This window comes from Anguilla rostrata, chromosome 14 (assembly GCF_018555375.3).
Source record: "Anguilla rostrata isolate EN2019 chromosome 14, ASM1855537v3, whole genome shotgun sequence".
In the NCBI taxonomy this organism is placed as follows: domain Eukaryota; kingdom Metazoa; phylum Chordata; class Actinopteri; order Anguilliformes; family Anguillidae; genus Anguilla; species Anguilla rostrata.
In genome coordinates, this window is record NC_057946.1 from 26,365,489 (window position 1) to 26,384,744 (window position 19,256).

The 19,256-nt window shown below is 41.7% G+C and overlaps 1 protein-coding gene across 1 annotated transcript in view; it reads left to right on the forward strand.

Moving 5' to 3' along the window:
- The first annotated feature begins 2,419 nt into the window (after positions 1-2,419).
- Positions 2,420-19,256, forward strand: part of LOC135239563 (BDNF/NT-3 growth factors receptor-like) — a 28,772-nt gene continuing 11,935 nt past the window's right edge. The window contains exons 1-9 of the mRNA XM_064308301.1: positions 2,420-3,306; positions 6,632-6,706; positions 6,860-6,931; positions 7,348-7,416; positions 8,475-8,623; positions 9,907-10,043; positions 15,072-15,204; positions 16,413-16,706; positions 16,811-16,822. Of these exons, the coding sequence (XP_064164371.1) occupies positions 3,116-3,306; positions 6,632-6,706; positions 6,860-6,931; positions 7,348-7,416; positions 8,475-8,623; positions 9,907-10,043; positions 15,072-15,204; positions 16,413-16,706; positions 16,811-16,822 (1,132 nt within the window). The 5' untranslated portion in view covers positions 2,420-3,115. The remainder of the gene's footprint in view (positions 3,307-6,631; positions 6,707-6,859; positions 6,932-7,347; positions 7,417-8,474; positions 8,624-9,906; positions 10,044-15,071; positions 15,205-16,412; positions 16,707-16,810; positions 16,823-19,256) is intronic.

Genomic DNA, 19,256 nt, shown 5'->3' on the forward strand with positions numbered 1-19,256 from the left:
AAAAGGGGGGAATGAGGCAGGCAACTGTTCATTGAGTTTAACAGAACTATTATTCCCATTATGCAAAATCTCAACCAGATCAATCAAGAAACTGGCAAAATTGAAAAACATCTAGATGTCGATAATTAATTTATGACTCACTGTTTTAAAGGACTTATGGAAATATATAAAACAAAATCAGTAGATTATCATCAAGTAACAACCAGAAATCAAATAAGTTATTTGATAGTAATGATATTTTTTATATTATTTCAAATACAGTATGATGACCATTCCTGAAATTATATTATGACCCATGAACAATTATGCCCAATCCATTTTTCCAAACATTTAGCAAATGTAGCTGCAAGTACCTTATAATCATTGTTAAGGAGCGTCATTGGATGATGTTGTTCCTCAGTAACATGTCTTTCTGTGGTTGGGGAAGCAGTATTATAAGACCTTGCTTTAGTGAAGAGGTACATTTCTCCTTATGGAGAAATTGCGCTCCTGTGAAATTTTGGTGAGGGTGCACAGAAACTAAAAGTAGTTTGTTCTCTCTCTTTTTAACTGTACCTATCGGACACAGAATAGCCCACCATTAGTTGACCTGAGAACTAAATTTTTGCATTTGTACGTTCAGAAGCAGATGTGCTGTGGGACACTATTCTGTAAGTAACTTGCTTTTCAGACACAGACTCTCCAAGGACAACAAAACATTTCTGTCAAAAATGATTTAAATAATCAGATAGTCTGCATTTGTTTTTCATTATGTGCGTCTTTAAAAATTCTGCTGTTTTTCTCTCCCTTCTCAAGCCACACCCCTCTAAAAAGCTCTGTTGTCACTTTCCATGTAAACTGTATCCAATTTATGCTGCAGCCATTGGATAGACAAGAAACAAAATCTGTTTTATTTTTTTATACATTTATTCTATTAAATATTAATAATTTTTCTTTCTGGACTCATTCCTATGCATAATTGCAGATTCTATTCATTTTCAATGAAGGAAAATCTTACAATACATATCATATTCATTATAATCCACAGCTGGTTTCCAGTTTTCTTCAATTAGGGATTAGATATTTGTTGCCACACATTCCTTTAACAATTCTATATTTTTAAATAACACACATTTCTCTGTTCATCAAATCAATGTTGACATTCAGTTGAAACAAAATCACTTTTTGATGAGTTGGTAAACTGTAAACTTTTGATATCAACCATAAATAAACTAGACTGAAGGGAGCTAAACCATAGGATTTTTATACTCCCCATGCATACAAAACACTCATTCAGTTAACAAAACTTATTTATTTATTTCCCAGATCATATGCTCTTGACAGATACTGACCAAGACAAGGGACATAAGCAAGGAATAAGATATTTGATGTCACCTTAGTGGTAGAAAACATAGTCAAACTCCAATAATTAGAGAGGACAGGTAGCCATCAACAGCAATGCCAAGAGTGATTACTGGTTGCTAATTGCTGATAATATGAAAAAGGAAACATATAGGCGCCGTATCTAAAAAAAAGAAAACGGTTTTGTATTGGTGTCAATGCAATGTGAACTTCCAAGTTAATGCTGGTGGCATTTCAGTTTGACTGTGAGCTTTTGGTCTTTTGGTAGTTCTATAAACGAGGTATAAGTCTTCATTGTTATGGTGTTAACGCTTTTATTTTCATGGACACCAGAAGCGTCACACTCTGTTAGGTACAGTATGTTACATATCAGTGATTTCCATTTCAAATATTGTTAAAAGTAGCATCTTGAAATATTTTATAAGCATTTTGGACTGGTATATTTACTCCTTAGCACTATGCCACCCAGTTATGACCTGAAAAGTGTCAGACATACCTAAATGTTTTCTGTCTCTTTCTGGTGAACTGTTTTTAAAAAAAATTAAACTAGTCAGTAGGATTGTTTCATATTATGCTGTCTGATGGATTTGGGAATATTACAATGCTATAGTAGGCTACGACGATTGAGATTGACAGGGAGAGACCGCATCCCTCCAAAACAAAGTGCCTTTAAAATTAGTCTAGTTCTTTTATGTTTTGTTTAAACTAAATGTGGTTCAGTGAAAATAACAAAGCTTTACAGCCCTAAATGCTCTTTAATGTAACTGTTATAAACTTCCATCTTTGATTAATAATTTGTGTTACTTCTTAAAAAAGAGATTAAAATGGAAATGCTTACAAGTGGATGTGTTGATTCAAAAACAAACTGGATATACAAGCAATTGTTTACATGTAAAATATAGTTGATAACAGTCTTTTATCTTGAACGACATTTAAAGAAAATGTACCGACATAGTTTGTTTTGTTTGTGATTTTTTTTATTCAGCTCCTCTCGTGCGTCAACCGCACGTCACACTCCGGTAATGGGGCAGAGAAGGCCGTAGTCATTGAATGCGTATACAGATCACTTCTGGCATCTAGACAGTCAGGTTATTGGTATATTAGGATATATAGATGAAACACAAAAAATAAATTCTACAGAGTAATGTGCACGGCCTATTTTTAGTCACAGGGTATTATTGCATTTGGTGTCTTCAGTCAATACGTAGCCTACTCTGTCGGTTCATCCTCATATTCCCGTTCGTCTTTTTAATCAGCTGTGGTGAATCAGATAAGCATTGTCCTTCTAAAAATATCTAATTAGTTGCATCGTTGAGTGGATAAGTACATGGAATTAATCTTTATTCGAGAACATCTCAAGATATTATCGTATAATTGAGATTAACCTGATGTTTGATAAAGATGCGTGCTGTTTTGATCACTAGGCGCTTGGTGGTACCCTGCCTCCTCGCACACGCGCTCAGCTCTGACTACAGCAGCACGCGCTCACAGACCCCTCCGTCTCAGTTTTCTCCTGCAGTTGGGCAGTAGCGTGTCCCTGCATTTCGTCTGCGACATTAACAGGACAGAATCCTTGGCACGCCGCTCATTGTCTCGCTATGTAATTTTATTCCGACTGTCTTGATTTCATCATTCCAGCACATCTTCCCACACCAAACGGCTCATCACATTTCCGTTCGGTTGCCCTCCCGACCGAAGCGCCAGCAGGATTTGCTAAGGAAAAGGGAAAAAAAATACAATTTTCGGTTTAACGCAAACTGGAAATCGAGGAATTATGTCCTCCAGGCACAGGCGGGGGATTGCCCGTTGGGGTTTCTGTTGGTTTCTTTGGGGGTTTTGGAGGATCGGCGCCGCGTGTCCAACATCTTGCACTTGCAGCGTCTCCAGGATCTCGTGCACTGATCGGGTCGCAGGGCTTTCGGCTTTCCCTGTCCTGCAGTCCGATTTCGAAAACATCGAAGAGATGTGAGTAGCCTATGATCTAACTGTGTTTTTTAAAAGAACGATCCCCAAATACATCCGTACCATGCATAAACAAAATGAAATAAATAAAAAATAAAATATTCTGTGATAAACCTATGGATTGTACAAGTCGTCGTCCGTTTGACAGCATTCTTAACAGATAAAATGGAATTTCAAGACAATTCAAATATATCCGCCAGTCTAATTATACATTATTGCTGTGAACAATACGACATATAGCAATAATTAGCTTGCTTAGCAAAATAATAGTTCGACATCGTAAATATTGAATAAGATGAGCAATGTAATGGAATAAGATGATCTTGGTGTAAAAGCAGAGGAGTAGCTCTGTTGTAAGCACTGTCTGATAGGGAATTACTCAGTGATCAGTCATTGAGTGGTAAGAGAGCAAAGGCTCGATTTTTACAGCTCTGTTTAAAAAGCATTTGGCATGAACCCTGACAGAGGCACCCTCCTGAGGAAAGTGGGCAGATATCAGCTTTTAACAATTTCAAGACGTCTGAGAAATTCGTATGTAATTCTGTGCATAGGGGGCTGCATTTCTTTTTCTTCCATCAACAGGCCACGTACAGTATAACGCACACCTTTTTTAGAACTAGTATGCCATTTTGCAGACCATTATAGGTGTTCTGCACCATAGAATGAATCTGGAACGTGCAGAGAGATGTAAAAATGGTTAAGCAGAACTGATAAACGGTGTGTGTGTGTGTGTGCGTGCGTGCGTGCGTGCGTGCGTGCATTCATATTTGTGTTTGGGAGCTGTGTGTGTGTGTGCATGTGTATGCGTGTTCATGTTTGTGTGTGGGAGTAGTGTGTGTCAGCTGTGTGTGTGTGTGTGTGTGGGTGAGAGGTTATGGCTTACCTGGAAGATGCAGGGTACAATAGAAATATTTGATGATTTGAAAAAAAAAACCCATATTCCCTGTTCCAATAACATAAATCAAATGCAGATTAGACTGAAATTAGAGGACTAACAAGAGTAAAATTATTCTATACAGGCTTCACTAAGGACAAAGGGGTGTTAGAGAAGTAACCGCTGCTACATTTATGTTGTAAATAAACTGTAGTGTTAATTAATATTAGGTATGTTACATGTAATGGAAGATTTTTTTTCTTGAATTTACAACGTGTCCCCCCTATATTTCTGTCTTCAATTGGACCCTGACGTGAACACCGAACAATATCTAATTGGCACTTATGCAAGTATGTCATTCAGTTTCCAAGACAACCGATTCTGGGCACCAGCTCAGGCATAGGGTAAGCTTCAATGAATGCTGTTTATTTTCCACGGGAAAGGTTGAATTATTTTGCGCAAATCCCTTCCTTTTCTCTAAAAACCAACCGCTCTCGCACTGTTACGTACACACTGGCCATCCTGTTCCCCAAACTGACATCCTGTTCCCCAAACTGAACTACAGTCAAAAGAGCATCTGACATGAAAGATTCTGCTGCCAGTTAAATTGTCTTTGATTTAGCAAGGTTAGCTTCTCGCTGAGTGGCTTTAGCCCTCTGTTGTGTATGTTTAGGGGCAGGTTGAGACTATGTGCATGAGGAACGGTATATAGTGGTTGCTGGTTTGACTGGTACCTCAAAGCTAAGTCTTCAGTGAAAAAATGACCTTAACCTAACAGACAGATCTGTTTGTTGGGTGGTGATGTGAACACGTCTGTGGGGGTGTTCTTGTGCTCTTATAAAGCTGTTGTTTAGCATGATGAAGCCTCAGGTTAAGGAGAAAAGTATACAGACCATTACTGGACAGAAGAAGATGTTTTAAGTGGGCTGGACGTGGGGGGGGGGGGGTCAGGGATTCATTTGGAATTTCACTGTGAGAACGACTCAGAGTCAGAGTGGGAGTGGGGGAGGAGCAGGTGTGGGGCAGTGAGTGGAAGTTTGGGGGGGAGGGAGGTGCGAATGGTTGGCTGGTGCCCCGAAAAGTTGAGGATAATGGGGGTGCGGCATATGTTTCACTGCCATGTTTTGTGTGGGGGACAGGTATCGATTAAAAAAAGCAGGATTTTTAATATAAATGTCTTTCAACGGGGTTTTAAACCAATTTCAGACATTTAATACAACAAAATGTATGACATTGCACATCAGGGTTTAAGGTCGATGGCCATTCCAGTGATTTCTGATGCTGTGTTGCCAACACACAACTATTAAACTCTGGAACCACTTAAGTTAAATCAACAAGGATGTACAAAAGTCAAAGTGACGACTGACCCTGAGGTCAAGTCAGAGTATACATTTGCGGCTCCCTGTGTTGTAAATGGACTGCATTTATATAGCGCTTTTATCCAAAGCGCTTTAAAATTGATGCCTCTCATTCACCCATTCATTCATTCATTCACACACACACACACACACACACACACCAACGGTGAAAGGCTGCCATGCTAGGTACCAATCAGCTGGTTGGGAGCAATTAGGGGTTGGGTGTCTTGCTCAGGGACACTTCCGCTTCCTGCCAAATAAAATCCACACCTTCTCAGCGGCGTATTCTGTCAAGGCTGGAGGCCTTCTGCCTGGAGAACAAGCCACGGAATCCTAGCAAGGCTGGAGGCCTTCTGCCTGGAGAACAAGCCACGGAATCCTAGCAAGCCCAACACGATAAGACGCACAGGTCGCAAACAACGCTAGCTTCCCAACGATAGACTGTCCATTCCATCCGCTGTCTCCCTTTCATTCTTTCTAAAAGCGCAAAGAGCGCATTCCACGTTTTCTGTCAAAGACTAAGAGATTGCGTTCGGTTGCTTCCGGTTGCTTCGCTGAATTCCAAAACGAAAGGGGTGTGTTGCTCTGAGCCGGTCACGGAGGCGAATGATCTGAAGGTGAACCCAGCAGCGAAGCCAAACTGGTGAATGTGTTCGGAGTTCACCCGGCCATGTTTCACTGTGCTCCTAATGGTCCCTACTGGAGCCCGTTACTGTAGAGGAAAAAGCACCGGTCTGCAATTACGTTGTTAGATTTGGAAAATCATTTGGTTTTTTTTTGTCTAGCGAGCTAAAGGCTACTTTGCACAGGACTCATAAGCAGTTATATTCAGCTGTATGTGAACTGTTTCATCATATGCAGTTACATTCTGAATTTGGGAAGAGGATGCATCCCATTTAAGGAAAGACCTATTGTGTCCAAATTGTTCCATCATTTCCAAATATTCATTCAGAGAGCTGTGAGAACTTTGAGTTTACATTGCCAGCTGTACACTTTTTAAACGATAACTGTCAATGGCCTTTTCTGAATGAGCATGACACGTAATATAAGCAGACCTGTTTTTGAAATTAAAACGTCTTTTTTTCATTTTTGACAGATATATTGCGAATCAAGACAGATTCTATACCATCACCGACAACGAACTGAAGTTCTACTCGAATCTCAGGAACCTGTAAGTACAAATTGCACAAATTGATTAAGATTTTGCACAAATGTGATAACAGAGGCCATTCGCAGGTGAGGTTGCTGGGTGTTTAACATAGCAATGATAATGTCATAGTGTGAAACGTGTTTCATCTAAATATGACTTTCTGTCCACTCACAGAACTGTCACAGACACTCAGCTGGCATCTATAGCTCCGAATGCCTTTGTCAATAACCCCAAACTCCACTATCTGTAAGTTATTATTACTATTATTATTATTATTATTTTTAGTGTCGTTCATAGTAGCACTAGCAGTTGTCATAGTAGTTGCAGTAGCGTAATCCAGTTGGTTTCGTTTCTTGTGTCAACATAATCTATGTGGCATGAACATAATCATTTCAGAATGAATATGAAAAAATGTATTACAATACTATGAAATATGGCCATGCAAGATATCATTTTATCCGTACAAGCTTAAGCCAAAGAGGCCCAGGTCTGTAGTTTTGCTGTTAGATTTGAGAGTTTTTAACTTGTGAAGAACAGGGTTAGTAGAACTCAGTTATTTTTACCTGCAGAACATCTAAAATTGAAAATTGTGTGATTAAAACTGATTTCGCCTTCGTCTTAAGAACTGTAGCATGTCATTAAAATGATTTTTTTATCTGCAGAAATCTAAAAGACAACCAATTGCCAGCCCTGTCTTGGAGAACCTTTCACAATTTAAATTTATCACATTTGTAAGTTCTGATTCCTTTTCTAGCATGTATGTTAGCATGCATTCATCCGCAGATGTGCGTCTCGATACGTGTGTGAATATGTATGCAGATATGCTGTGTATTGTACTGTATTCTTCTGTACCTATGTTCAGGCTTGGGGACGTGCACATGTGTTTGTGTGTACGTACAATGTACAATTTGCTCTTATTCCAGAGCGACTTCCAAAGTAGCACAGGGCATGTACACGCACAGTATTTGTGTTTGTATGTGCATGTACGTGCATGTGTGGATGCATGTGTACGCCGAGTCCCCAAAACATTATGGACACCTGCGCTTTCCATGAGATACACCGACCTTGTGGATCTAGGTGAAAGAGGTGATCCCTTATGAATTTGACTGGTTAATTCCTCTTCCGTGAGAGTAGATGAAGGGTAGGAGATGGTTGTTTTAACAGCTGGCTTACTGTTGGCTGGATCCTTTGGGTGGTGGACCGTTCTCGGTGCGCACTGTGGAACTGTTGAAAGTGAAAGGCCCACCTGCACTGCAGAATCTGTACACGCTCAAACTGGTGCCTCTGACACCTATGACTGTACCCCATTTAGAGGCACTTCAGTCTTACGGCTTGTCCTCACGCCCTCTGATTGGCACACACGCTCAATCTCTGTCTGCAGCCTCCAGGCTTAGAAATCCTTCTTCAGCCTGTCTGCTTCCTGTCATCATTTGGGCTGCGTGGTGGCACAGCTACTAGCGTTGTTGGAGGTTCTGGGTTCGAGTCCCCGGCCGAGTCCCTGAAAGGATCTGGTTCTCTGCGTGGAGTTTGTGTGTCCCCCCCCCCCCCCCTCGTGTTCCCGTGGGGTTTTCCTCCGCGTACTCCGGTTTCCTCCCACAGTCCGAAGGAGAATGAGACTACTACACCGAAGTGGATTTGCGAAATCCAGGAGGGACCATAGCTTTGAGCTGGATTCACCTGGCAGCGCTCTCAGTGTATATGCATGCGAGTGTGTGTGTGTGTATGTATGTGTGCATGTATGTGCATGTTTGTATGCGTTGGAGTGCTCACGCTCTGCGTCCGTGTTCAGGATCCTGACGGGGAACCTTTTGCGGTGTTCATGTGAGAACATGTGGATCAGGCAGTGGCAGGGGCCGGAGTCTGACAACCAGGACCTGCGCTGCGTGGAGGAGGAGGGCGGGACCAAGCTCCTCTCCCAATCGACCCCTCCTGACTGCGGTAAGGTCCAGCCCCTTTTTATCCGCAACCGGCGCTCGGTGGCCAAAGTTTTTACTGGAAGCGGAACACTTCCGCTGAGAATGAGCTCTTCCCATTGGCTTAGAGTGCAGACTTGACTCTCTCGCTCGCTCCAGCTGAAGGATTTGAGAATCTGATTCCTCCACAAGCCCTGGCAAGTCGTTCCATGCACTAATGCTCCTTCCCTCCTCCTCATTCTCAGTTTGAAGGGAATCCCCTAAGTGGCACAGATACACCACGGCTGCCTCCAGTAGGGTGGTTCCCTTCTAATTTCAGCTAATGGAGATAGGATCCACAGTCTCACAAGTCCCCAGTTGCATTCCTTTGATGGAGCCAAAAAAAAAAAAAATGTAGGTGGTCATGTGAGTAGATGACACCTATATAAATAGAAAATGGGTGACAGAGCGGCAAGGCCATCTTCATTTATTCGAATACGCGTAGCGTTTGGCAGGTTTAGTCCTCTGTTGAGATTACCCACAATGCACGATTGCCACTTTCTTTCATGGTAGAACAGTAAAGATCATGCAAATATCAAATAAATGCATTATAAAAAACGCTAATTAATGTAATTACTGTCAGTGTTTGTCAACTAGAAATATATGAATGCTGTACATTTTGTTTGGGGGAATGTCATGTTTATTTTTTGTTTTGTAACTTAAAAAGCTTATTTGAACATTGCATATTGATTAGAACATGTAAGCACAGGTGAAGCAATTTTGATAGCTAACATTTGGATAGGTAGCTAATTAAAATGTAATGCCTTTAGAGAAGTTCTCTTGAAAGCTTTAAAGTACATCAAATCCTGATGGGCATTAGCTCATGCTGTAATATTAAAAAACTAGTTAATCTTTTCATGCTTTGATTTTCATTGCTGACATTATATAGCTTTCTGACCTATCCGGCTGGCTAGCTAGCAAGCATTGTCTCAAAATGACGTTTCCTTCAAATTGTTCTCGGTGTGATTAGTTAATTAATTGAGTTAATTATTATGAGACCAAAGGAGGCTGTGATTTCACATATTTTCCAGTATTTGTGAAAAATGCTAGAACTCATAGATTGACAGCTCTGCATTTCTTTGTCCAATGAAGAGACAGAGAAACGGGTCGAGTGAGCACACGCCTAATTCAGCCATCTTGTGCTTTGTGCTGTACAGTAGATCCTTGGGGCTGCCACACAGTGTACTGTCAGCAGAGGCCGAGAGGGAAACTGGTTCTCAGCTGCCTTCATTCGGGCTCTGTTTTTTTTTTTTTTTTTTTTACTCACAGTTCCTCCAACAGTGACGATCAGCCCCTCTAACATCACACAGATGGCAGGAAGTGATGTCACAGTGACATGCAGGGCCAGCGGGGCCCCCGTCCCCAAGCTCATGTGGAACACCAGCATTTTGGTCACTGCCTCTGAGGTAAGCTCTGCCTAACCGAATCCTATCAAAGCCTTTCACTCGAACCCAAACCCTAGCCAAGGGTGTGAGTCCATCGCAAATCCTAATCAATATCCCTTATCTCTTATATTACCTCACTCCATTTTGCGCTGAGGAGACGCCCGTAACCGACCAAAAGTAAATCCGAAATTTGATATATTATCTATTTATACAGCTGCCCTGCTGGAGAATCCCATTATGGCAGCATTATGGTTCCACTTATCCAAGGCTCTACATCCCTTAAGAACGCTCGTGCAAAAAAAAAAACAACAGCTGTCAGATCTGTTAAAGCAAGTCCTTCGGCTTTGGCGCGATCAGTATTTCCATCCGATGGATATTGTCGCTACTGCATACCGCTGCTGAGCTTTCTCACATTACCGCACTGACGTCGCGGTGTCCCGAGCGATTTCCTTTCACCGCGCGTATTTCCCCTTTAAGGTCCTTTTTGATGTTTGAGCTCCTCTTCGCCACCTTTCAGAAACCTGCTTTTATTTGAGTTCACATTTTTGCTGCGTTATTTTTACATACCATCACATTGTTGAATAATTGTAAGCTTTATATTTGGTAGCAAAATTAAAAAACCTGACTGTTTACAGGCAGCAGAAATGGACCTTAACTATAAACCTTGGGTCTGTTTCTTTTTTTATTTTACTTGTAACAATGCTAATTTGCATTTAGCACACATAAATAAATTAAATAAATAAATAAATAAATAAATAAAATGTATTTTTTACAAAAAATGTTCTCTTTTGAAACACACTGTTAGTTGTCTGGAAAACATGTTTGGATGCAGGGTTCGAGTTATGTGGGAGCCAGTGGGAGCTGAGCTCCCATAAGGAGGGGTCTGAGCTCCCATGAAAGCAGTAAAATCCTACATCTTTGGGGGTCGCTAATACATTACCAACAACCGTTATTTTAATCACGAATAATGCATTTTTCAACGTGGTGAGTGTTATTTACGTTAACGAGACAAATAGGCTAAAAGAAACATGTTTTCCAAAAGAACTAAACGCACCATATTCTCTCGTGAATGACAGTAAGGCTGCGCTTCACCACCAAGCCACCATGGTGCGCAGTGAAATATTGTTCCTGTTGAGAGCGCGCGAGCCGCAAACGTTCGAACCCATTTGGAAGGACAAGCCGCTACATGTATCAGCCAACATTATCATTATAACATATATATAATAGAAAGTAGTAGTATAGACTAACTACCATGCCGCCGGCAGCTCCCAGCATGCCCCGTGCACGGGACACTTTATCGGGTTCGTGCGGGACTGTGGCCCTGCAAATGTTATAAATAGCGTGATTATTGTCTTGCACAAACGTGTCTATGTTGTATGATTTGTGTCTTGTTGTCTTTGGTTGTTTGTGTGGCGTGCCACCGTGGGCGAGACGAAAGAGGAGTTTGAGGGGCTTCTCCCCCGTTCGCCATTGTGAATCGAAGTGAGCGAATGTCTGATTTCCGTATTGAATGTTTCTCAATAAAGCTCGATGGAGTTTGAACTACTTTATGTGTCAGTTTTCATCATGGATCCTCGCCACGTTACACCTAACGTTATTTATTTTAGAGACCCCCACAAAGATCAGATTATAACTCGAACCCTGTTTGGATGGAACAAATTATTACACACTAAAATGAATGTATGCAGTCGTGTAATGAGTGAACTCTCTTATACATAGAAGCATTGCTTCTGTTACAAAGCTCACCTCAGTTTGTTCAGAATAGTCAAGAAATTCCTCACCGGCATCATAAATCCACCTGCGTTTTGTTGCAGTGGTGGTCAGCTTTTGCGTTTGACATTGTTCTGATGATATTCGGCTGTTGGACCATGACGTGGTTCTGCTGGCGGCCAGACACTTCCCAGTAACTTTTTGGAAGCAAGGGTAGTATAGTGTCTTATAGTGTCTTATTGGGCGATTCACATTTTACATGTAAAAAAAAAAATAGTATGCCATTTGAAACCATGCCATGTGTGCATCGCTTTTGTATTTGACCACAGTCCATTTCGTTTAAAGACTGGCAATGAATACGTCAATATTGTTTGGATTTTCAAAAATGCGTTCTCTCCTGATGGTTGTTGTGTGTGGTATAGCACAGGAAGTCAAATAATGGGTCGGTAATCAGATATGACAACATAATCAGTCTTGATAATTAGTTTGTGTTTATATTGTCAGTTAGTACTGTAACAACATCAACAACAACAACAATAATAATAATAATAATAATAATAATAATAATAATAATAACAATAATAATAATTTGTGTGAGTGTGACTATGAAGGCATTCCGATGCATTTGTATACATTAATGCAAATCAGCAACTATTAAAACCACACCCTGGATATGGAGAACCTTTTCAAAAAGGCAGTCTTTGGAGCTACAGAGCCAGCAATCCCATAGTGCAATTGCTCCACTGTGTTTGTAAACAAACATCATGTAAGAGAAAAAGAGTTAAATCATGTAAAGAAACTGAAGAACAAAACATAAATATGAGTAACTGACCTCATACCTGAAAGGTTGCAGGTTTGATTCCTAGGTAGAACACTGCTGTTGTACCCTTGAGCAAGGTACTTAACCCGCATTGCTTCAGTATACTGATCTAGCTGTATAAATGGGTACACTACATTTCCAAAAGTATGTGGATACCTGAACATCACAGTGATGTGTACTTGTTGAACATCTCATTCCAAACCCATGGGCATTAATATGGAGTTGGACTCCCTTTTCTGCTGTGACAGCCTTCGGGGAAGGCTTTCCACTGAATTTTGGAACATGGCTGCGGGGATTCACTTCCATTCAGCCCCAAGAGGATTAGTGAGGTTGGGCACTGATGTTGGGCCTACAGCCTGGCTCACAGTCTGCATTCCAATTCATCTCAAAGGTGTTTGATTGGGTAGAGGTCAGGGCTCTGTGCAGGCATTACATTACATGACATTACATTTATTTGGCAGGCGCTTTTATCCAAAGCGATGTACAAAAAGTACGTTGGCAGGCCAGCCAAGTTCTTCCTCATCAGACTCCCATCTCTTTATGGACCCCTCTTCTGTGCGCAGGGGCAGTGTCATGCAGGAAAGGACCTTCCCCAAACTGTTGCCACAATGTTGGAAGTGCACAATTCTCTAGAATGTCATTGTATGCTGTAGCAATAGGATTTCCGTTCACAGGAACTAAGGGGCCCAGCCCAAACCATGAAAAACAGCCGTAGACAATTATTCCTCGTCCACCAAATTTCACAGTTGGCACTTTTCATTCGAGCAGGTAACGTTCTCCTGGCATTCGCCAAACCCAGATTTGTCCGTCAGACTGCCAGATAGTGAAGCATGATTCATCACTCCAGAGAACCCGTTTCCACTGCTCCAGAGTCCAATGGCGGTGTGCTTTACAGATTTGTCCGACAGACTGCCAGACAGTGAAGCGTGATTCATCACTCCAGAGAACGCATTTCCGCTGCTTCAGAGTCCAATGGCGGTGTGCTTTACACCACTCCAGCCAACGTTTGACATTGCGCATGGTGATCTTTAGCTTGTGTACAGCTGCTCGGCCATGGAAACCCATTTCAAAGCTCTTGATGAACAGTTCTTGTGCTGACGTTGTTTCCAGTGGTAGTTTGGAACTCTGTAGTGAGTGTTGCAACCGAGGACAGATGATTTTTACATGCTACATGCTTCAGCACTCGGTGGTCCCTGTTCTGTGAGCTAGTGTAGTCTACCGCTTTGCGACTGAGCTGTTGTTGCTCCTATTCTCCTAGTTTTCAATTCACAATAACAGCACTTGCAGGCTGGGGCAACTCTAGCAGGGCAGAAATATGACAAAATAACAAGTTGGAAAGGTAGCATGGTATGACAGTGCCACGTTGAAAGTCACTGAGCTCTTCAGTACGACCCATGCATGGCTGTATGCTTGATTTTATGCACCTGTTAGCAGTGGGTGTGGCCAAAATAGCCTAAACCACTAATAAGAAGGGGTGTCCACATACTTTTGGAAATGTAGTGTAAAAAAAATGCTAAATCCCCTCTGGATAAGAGCAGCTGTTAAATGCCTGTAATGTAAATATGCCTGCTGAGATATTTAACTATTTTCCTCTTGGTTGGTGGGAAAATCTAATAAAACCCAATATGAGGGATGCGCACGTAACTACCTCCATCTTAGAGAGCAGTCGGAGACCTTCCATTTCCGCTGTCCACGGGGCAGCCGTTGGGGGGCGCGGAAAGCTAAAACACTGTAACAGGAGTAGCATGGCGCTAAGCAGATGGGGTTTTTTTGCACCGCGGAGTGTTTTCTTCCCGGCTGCGCTGTCAGCATGTGAGCTGGTGCAGAGGTCATGTGTGTTACCGAGTCTGCCCCGGCATGGTCCCGCGTCCAATAGCACCGCTCGGGTTTGTTCCTTAAACAGCCGCCCGGCAGTAACCCGCCATCGCACTGTATCCTCTGCTTCAGCGCAAACCCGCCATCGTACTACTGTCCAGACCTGGGCCAAATACGTATTTGTTCTGGATTCAGATACTTTTCTACGCTTTACTGGTCTGGTGTATTTGGAACCAATGAAATATGCTCAAAAAAGTGCAAACCCCGCCTTCTGGTCATATTGGCAGGCCCAATTACACCAGGCAAGATCAACAGAGCACAGAAAGGTTTTTGAATCGAAAACAAATACGTTTTTGACCCAGGTCTGGTACTGGATCTCTCCTGATGTCATACGGGAGCAGTGACATCACACAAGATTAATGGCATACAGGAATGATGTCCTATTGGTCCTATATGTCGCAGGGATTAATTCATCATTCAAAGATATATTGGCCTTTCTTTTGTTTGTTGCAAATATGGGAATTCCTTGCAATTTAGTGATAGAATAGGTTCAGATAAGTACTGTTGAGTTTTTTTAAGACCACAATAATCTAAGAAAAAAAGTAAATAAAATTCTCTTTAAAAACCATGGACATTATTTGCAGATATGAAAGAAGGCTAAAGAGTGTAATAATGATATTTTATGTATTGATATCCTTCATCAGGAAGACACATCCGACTTGCAGTCCAGGCTCATCCTGTCCAACCTGTCTTACCTTGACAATGGGCACGAGCTCACCTGCAGTGCGGAGAACATAGCGGGTCTGAACGAGGCTTCTGTGGTCCTCAACATCCAGTGTGAGTGCACATATCCACACAACCATGCACATAGTGCATTCACATAACCCTGCACATATTATATCCACACAACCATGCACATAGTGCATTCACATAATCCTGCACATATTATATCCACACAACCATGCACATAGTACATACACATAATCCTGCACATATTACGTCCACACAACCATGCACATAGTACATACACATAATCCTGCACATATTATATCCACACAACCATGCACATAGTGCATACACATAACCCTCCACATATTATATCCACACAACCATTCACATAGTGCATTCACATAATCCTGCACATATTACGTCCACACAACCATGCACATAGTGCATACACATAACCCTGCACGTATTATATCCACACAACCATGCACATAGTGCATACACTTAATCCTGCATATATTATATCCACACAACCTTGCACATAATACATACATGTAATCTTGCACATACTATATCCACACAACCATGCACATAGTGCATACACATAACCCTGCACATATTATATCCACACAACCATGCACATATTATATCCACACAACCATGCACATAGTACATACACATAATCCTGCACATATTATATCCACACAACCGTGCACATAGTACATACACATAATCCTGCACATATTATATCCACACAACCATGCACATAGTATGTAACCCTACACATATTATATTTGTACAAATATGCACATATTGCACACGTGTAACCCTACACATATTGCATACACGTAACCTGACACACATTACATACATGTAAACCTACACATATTACACACATGTAACCCTACATATATTACATACATATACCCCAGCACGTATTACATCCATGTAACCCCACACATATTACACACATGTAACCTGACACACATTACATACATGTAACCCCACACATGTCACACACATGTAAACCTGCACATATTACATACATATACGCCAACACACATTACATCCGTGTAACCCCACGCATATAACACATATGTAACCTGACACACATTACAAACATGAAATCCTACACATATTACACACGTAACCTGACACACATTACAAACATGAAATCCTACACATAATACACACATGTAACCCTACACATATTACATACATGTACGCCAACACACAGTACATCCGTGTAACCCCACACATATTACATACATGAAGAGAAATGAACACAGGTAACGGAGCTTGTTGCCCTTGTTCCCCAGTCGCTGCCATTATCCTGCAGCTGATGGACCCCACCTCGGACCATCACTGGTGCATCCCGTTCAGTGTGGCGGGGAACCCCAAACCGCAGCTGCAGTGGCTGCACGACGGAGAGCCCGTCCCCGACCACGACTACATCTGGACCCAGATACACGACTCCACCAACCACGAGTACCACGGGTGCCTCCACATGCAGACCCCCACGCACCTCAACAACGGCCAGTACACCCTGCTGGCCCGCAACGCCTACGGCGAGGACCAGAGGACCGTGTCGGCCGTCTTCATGGACCCCATCGGTCAGTAGGCCGTCCGAGCGTCGGTGTGCATGCTCTCGGTTCTCCGTGCGTCTTGTAGCGCTATCACGCTAAATAACGTCTCTGTTTTTCTCTCTCTATTTCAGTGGACGAATTTGGTGAGTGTCTGAAACCCTTCGTTGCTCCGTGATTCGTCTGTTTCTCCAGCATACTGTAAAGTAATTCCGTTCTGCAGTTTCAACGGTAATCGAAATGCGCACCTGTGCTTTTTCAGAAATTAGCGCTTGTATCAGAACCATATGCGTGGTAGCCAGCTCGCTAGCTAGCATTTCTTTGAGAATGTGTTTCCTGGTTTCATCATGTATCAGGTGTAACTAGCTCCCTCCTTTCCAAACTATGTATTAGCTGAATTTAACAATTTGAAAAAAATTAAATGTTAATTGTGGAATGTGTAAAAGTTGAAGCACCCTTTCAGTTGATCCATTAATATATAATTTTTTTCTTCCAAAAAAGGTTCTTGCAGCTTCACGTTAGCAAGGTCAAGACAATTGCAGGGCTTAATATATACTCTGACCCTTCTATCCTCTAAGGGTGTTGTGCTCACTCTCTACAACCATTGTCCCCTCTAAGCAGGTGACTGGGGACTTGAAAATAAAGATGATTTACTCTTACAAAGCAGGGGTCGGTTATAAGAAGATATCTAAATGCTTCCAGCTTGGAAATTCCACTGATAGAGACACCATTAAGAAATAAGTTAAACGTTAAAGTTTAAAGGAACTGTTAGAGTCAAGGCAAGATCTTTAAGACCGAGAAATATCTGATATTACTGCTCTTGGCTGGTCAGATATGCGAAGCATGACCCACATATCAGTGCAAAGGCCCTGAAGAAAATGTTGCTTACTCAGAAAGGATCTAGATGAATCAGTTGCCAGAAGGAAACCTTTCCTGCAGTCTCATCACAAAAGTAAATGTCTGAAGTACGCAACACAACACTTCGATAAGCCAGAGCCTTTACTGTGAGCTAGTGAATACAAAACGTGAACTCTTTGTTCACAGTCGCCAAAGATACATTTGGAAAAAAAACATCAGAAGCTTTTTTTTTTTTTGAAGAAAAGAACACCTTGCCAATCGTTAAGCACGGGGCTGGACCTGTTTTGCTTTGGGGTTATGTGGCACAGGAAACATGTCCCAGAGTCAGTGAAGAGATTGAAGCTGAAAAGAGTTTGGATAGTACAACAAGACATGAACATCATCAGTCAACTATGAGCTATATAAATGAACAAAAGTTTAATTGTTAAATAAGCAAAATTTTAATTGGAATGGCCTTTTGCGATCCCCAGACTTGAATATTATTGAGAATCTGTCTGTAGATCTGAAATATGCAGCGCATGCTCAAAGACCTAAGATTGTTTCTAAACTGGAAGTGTTCTGCAAGAAAGAGTGGGGAAAAAAGCAAGAATTGCTGGCTAGCATAGCAAGATTGTTAGCTGGCTAGAAGACATGACTGGAAGCTGTGATTTCTGCCAAAGGAGAAGTGGCTAAGTACTGACTGACAGGGAGCCTCAACTTTTTCACATGCCACATTTACTGCTTTATTTTTCAATATGTTAGATTTGGCAAATAAATAATTAAAAAGAATAATAATTGTGCTTTAAAATTTACAGATATATGTCATGCTTTTAAGTTATATACAGTATGATCCAAAGAATAGCACCTCATCTTTGAAACACAGTTGAGGTATGGTGTTATGGCTTGGGCATGTATGGCTGCCACTGGAACTGGCTCACTTCTCTTTATTGATGATGTGACTGCTGACGGCAACAGCAGGATGAATTCTGAAGTGTACAGAAGCATCTTATCTGCTGAGATCCAATCAATTGCCTCAAAATTCTTCGGATGACACCTCACCTTGCAGCAGGAAAATGACCTCAAACACGCTGCTGAAGCAACCAAGGAGTTTTACCGGGCCAGAAAATGGGATGTTCTTGACTGGTCGGTCAGTCAGTCAGCCAGTCACCCAACCTGAATCAGATTGAACGTGCGTTTCATTTGCTGAAGACCAGGCTGAAGGCAAAAATCCCCCGAAAACAAACAGCAAATGAGGATGGCTCTAGTACAAGCCTGACAATGCATTATGGGGAAAGTTACCCTGCGTCTGTTGATGTCTGTGGGTCACAGACTTCAGGCAGTCATCCAATGCAAAGGTTTTGCTAACAAGTCCTAAATATGATGACTTCATTTAAGACTGGATTATTTAAGACTGTCTTACTTTTGGTCTGCTAAAATGGGGGACTGTGTAATAAAGGGCTGTAGTTCCTACACGGATCATCCGAGATGGATGTAAATGATAACCTCATTCATATTCATTGTTTCATTTCAAATCTAATGGACTGGAGTACGTAGCCAAAATAACAAAAATTGTGTCACTGTCTAGGTTCGTATGGACTGCACTGTATATATACCATATATATCTATGTCTCAATCAATTTATTCAGATTTTTCTACCCCACGATGGCCTGCTTTGCTGGCATTGACACTTTTTCGGCCCTTGTGTTGAGAGACAACAGCAATAGACTCCAAGTGCAAATTGAA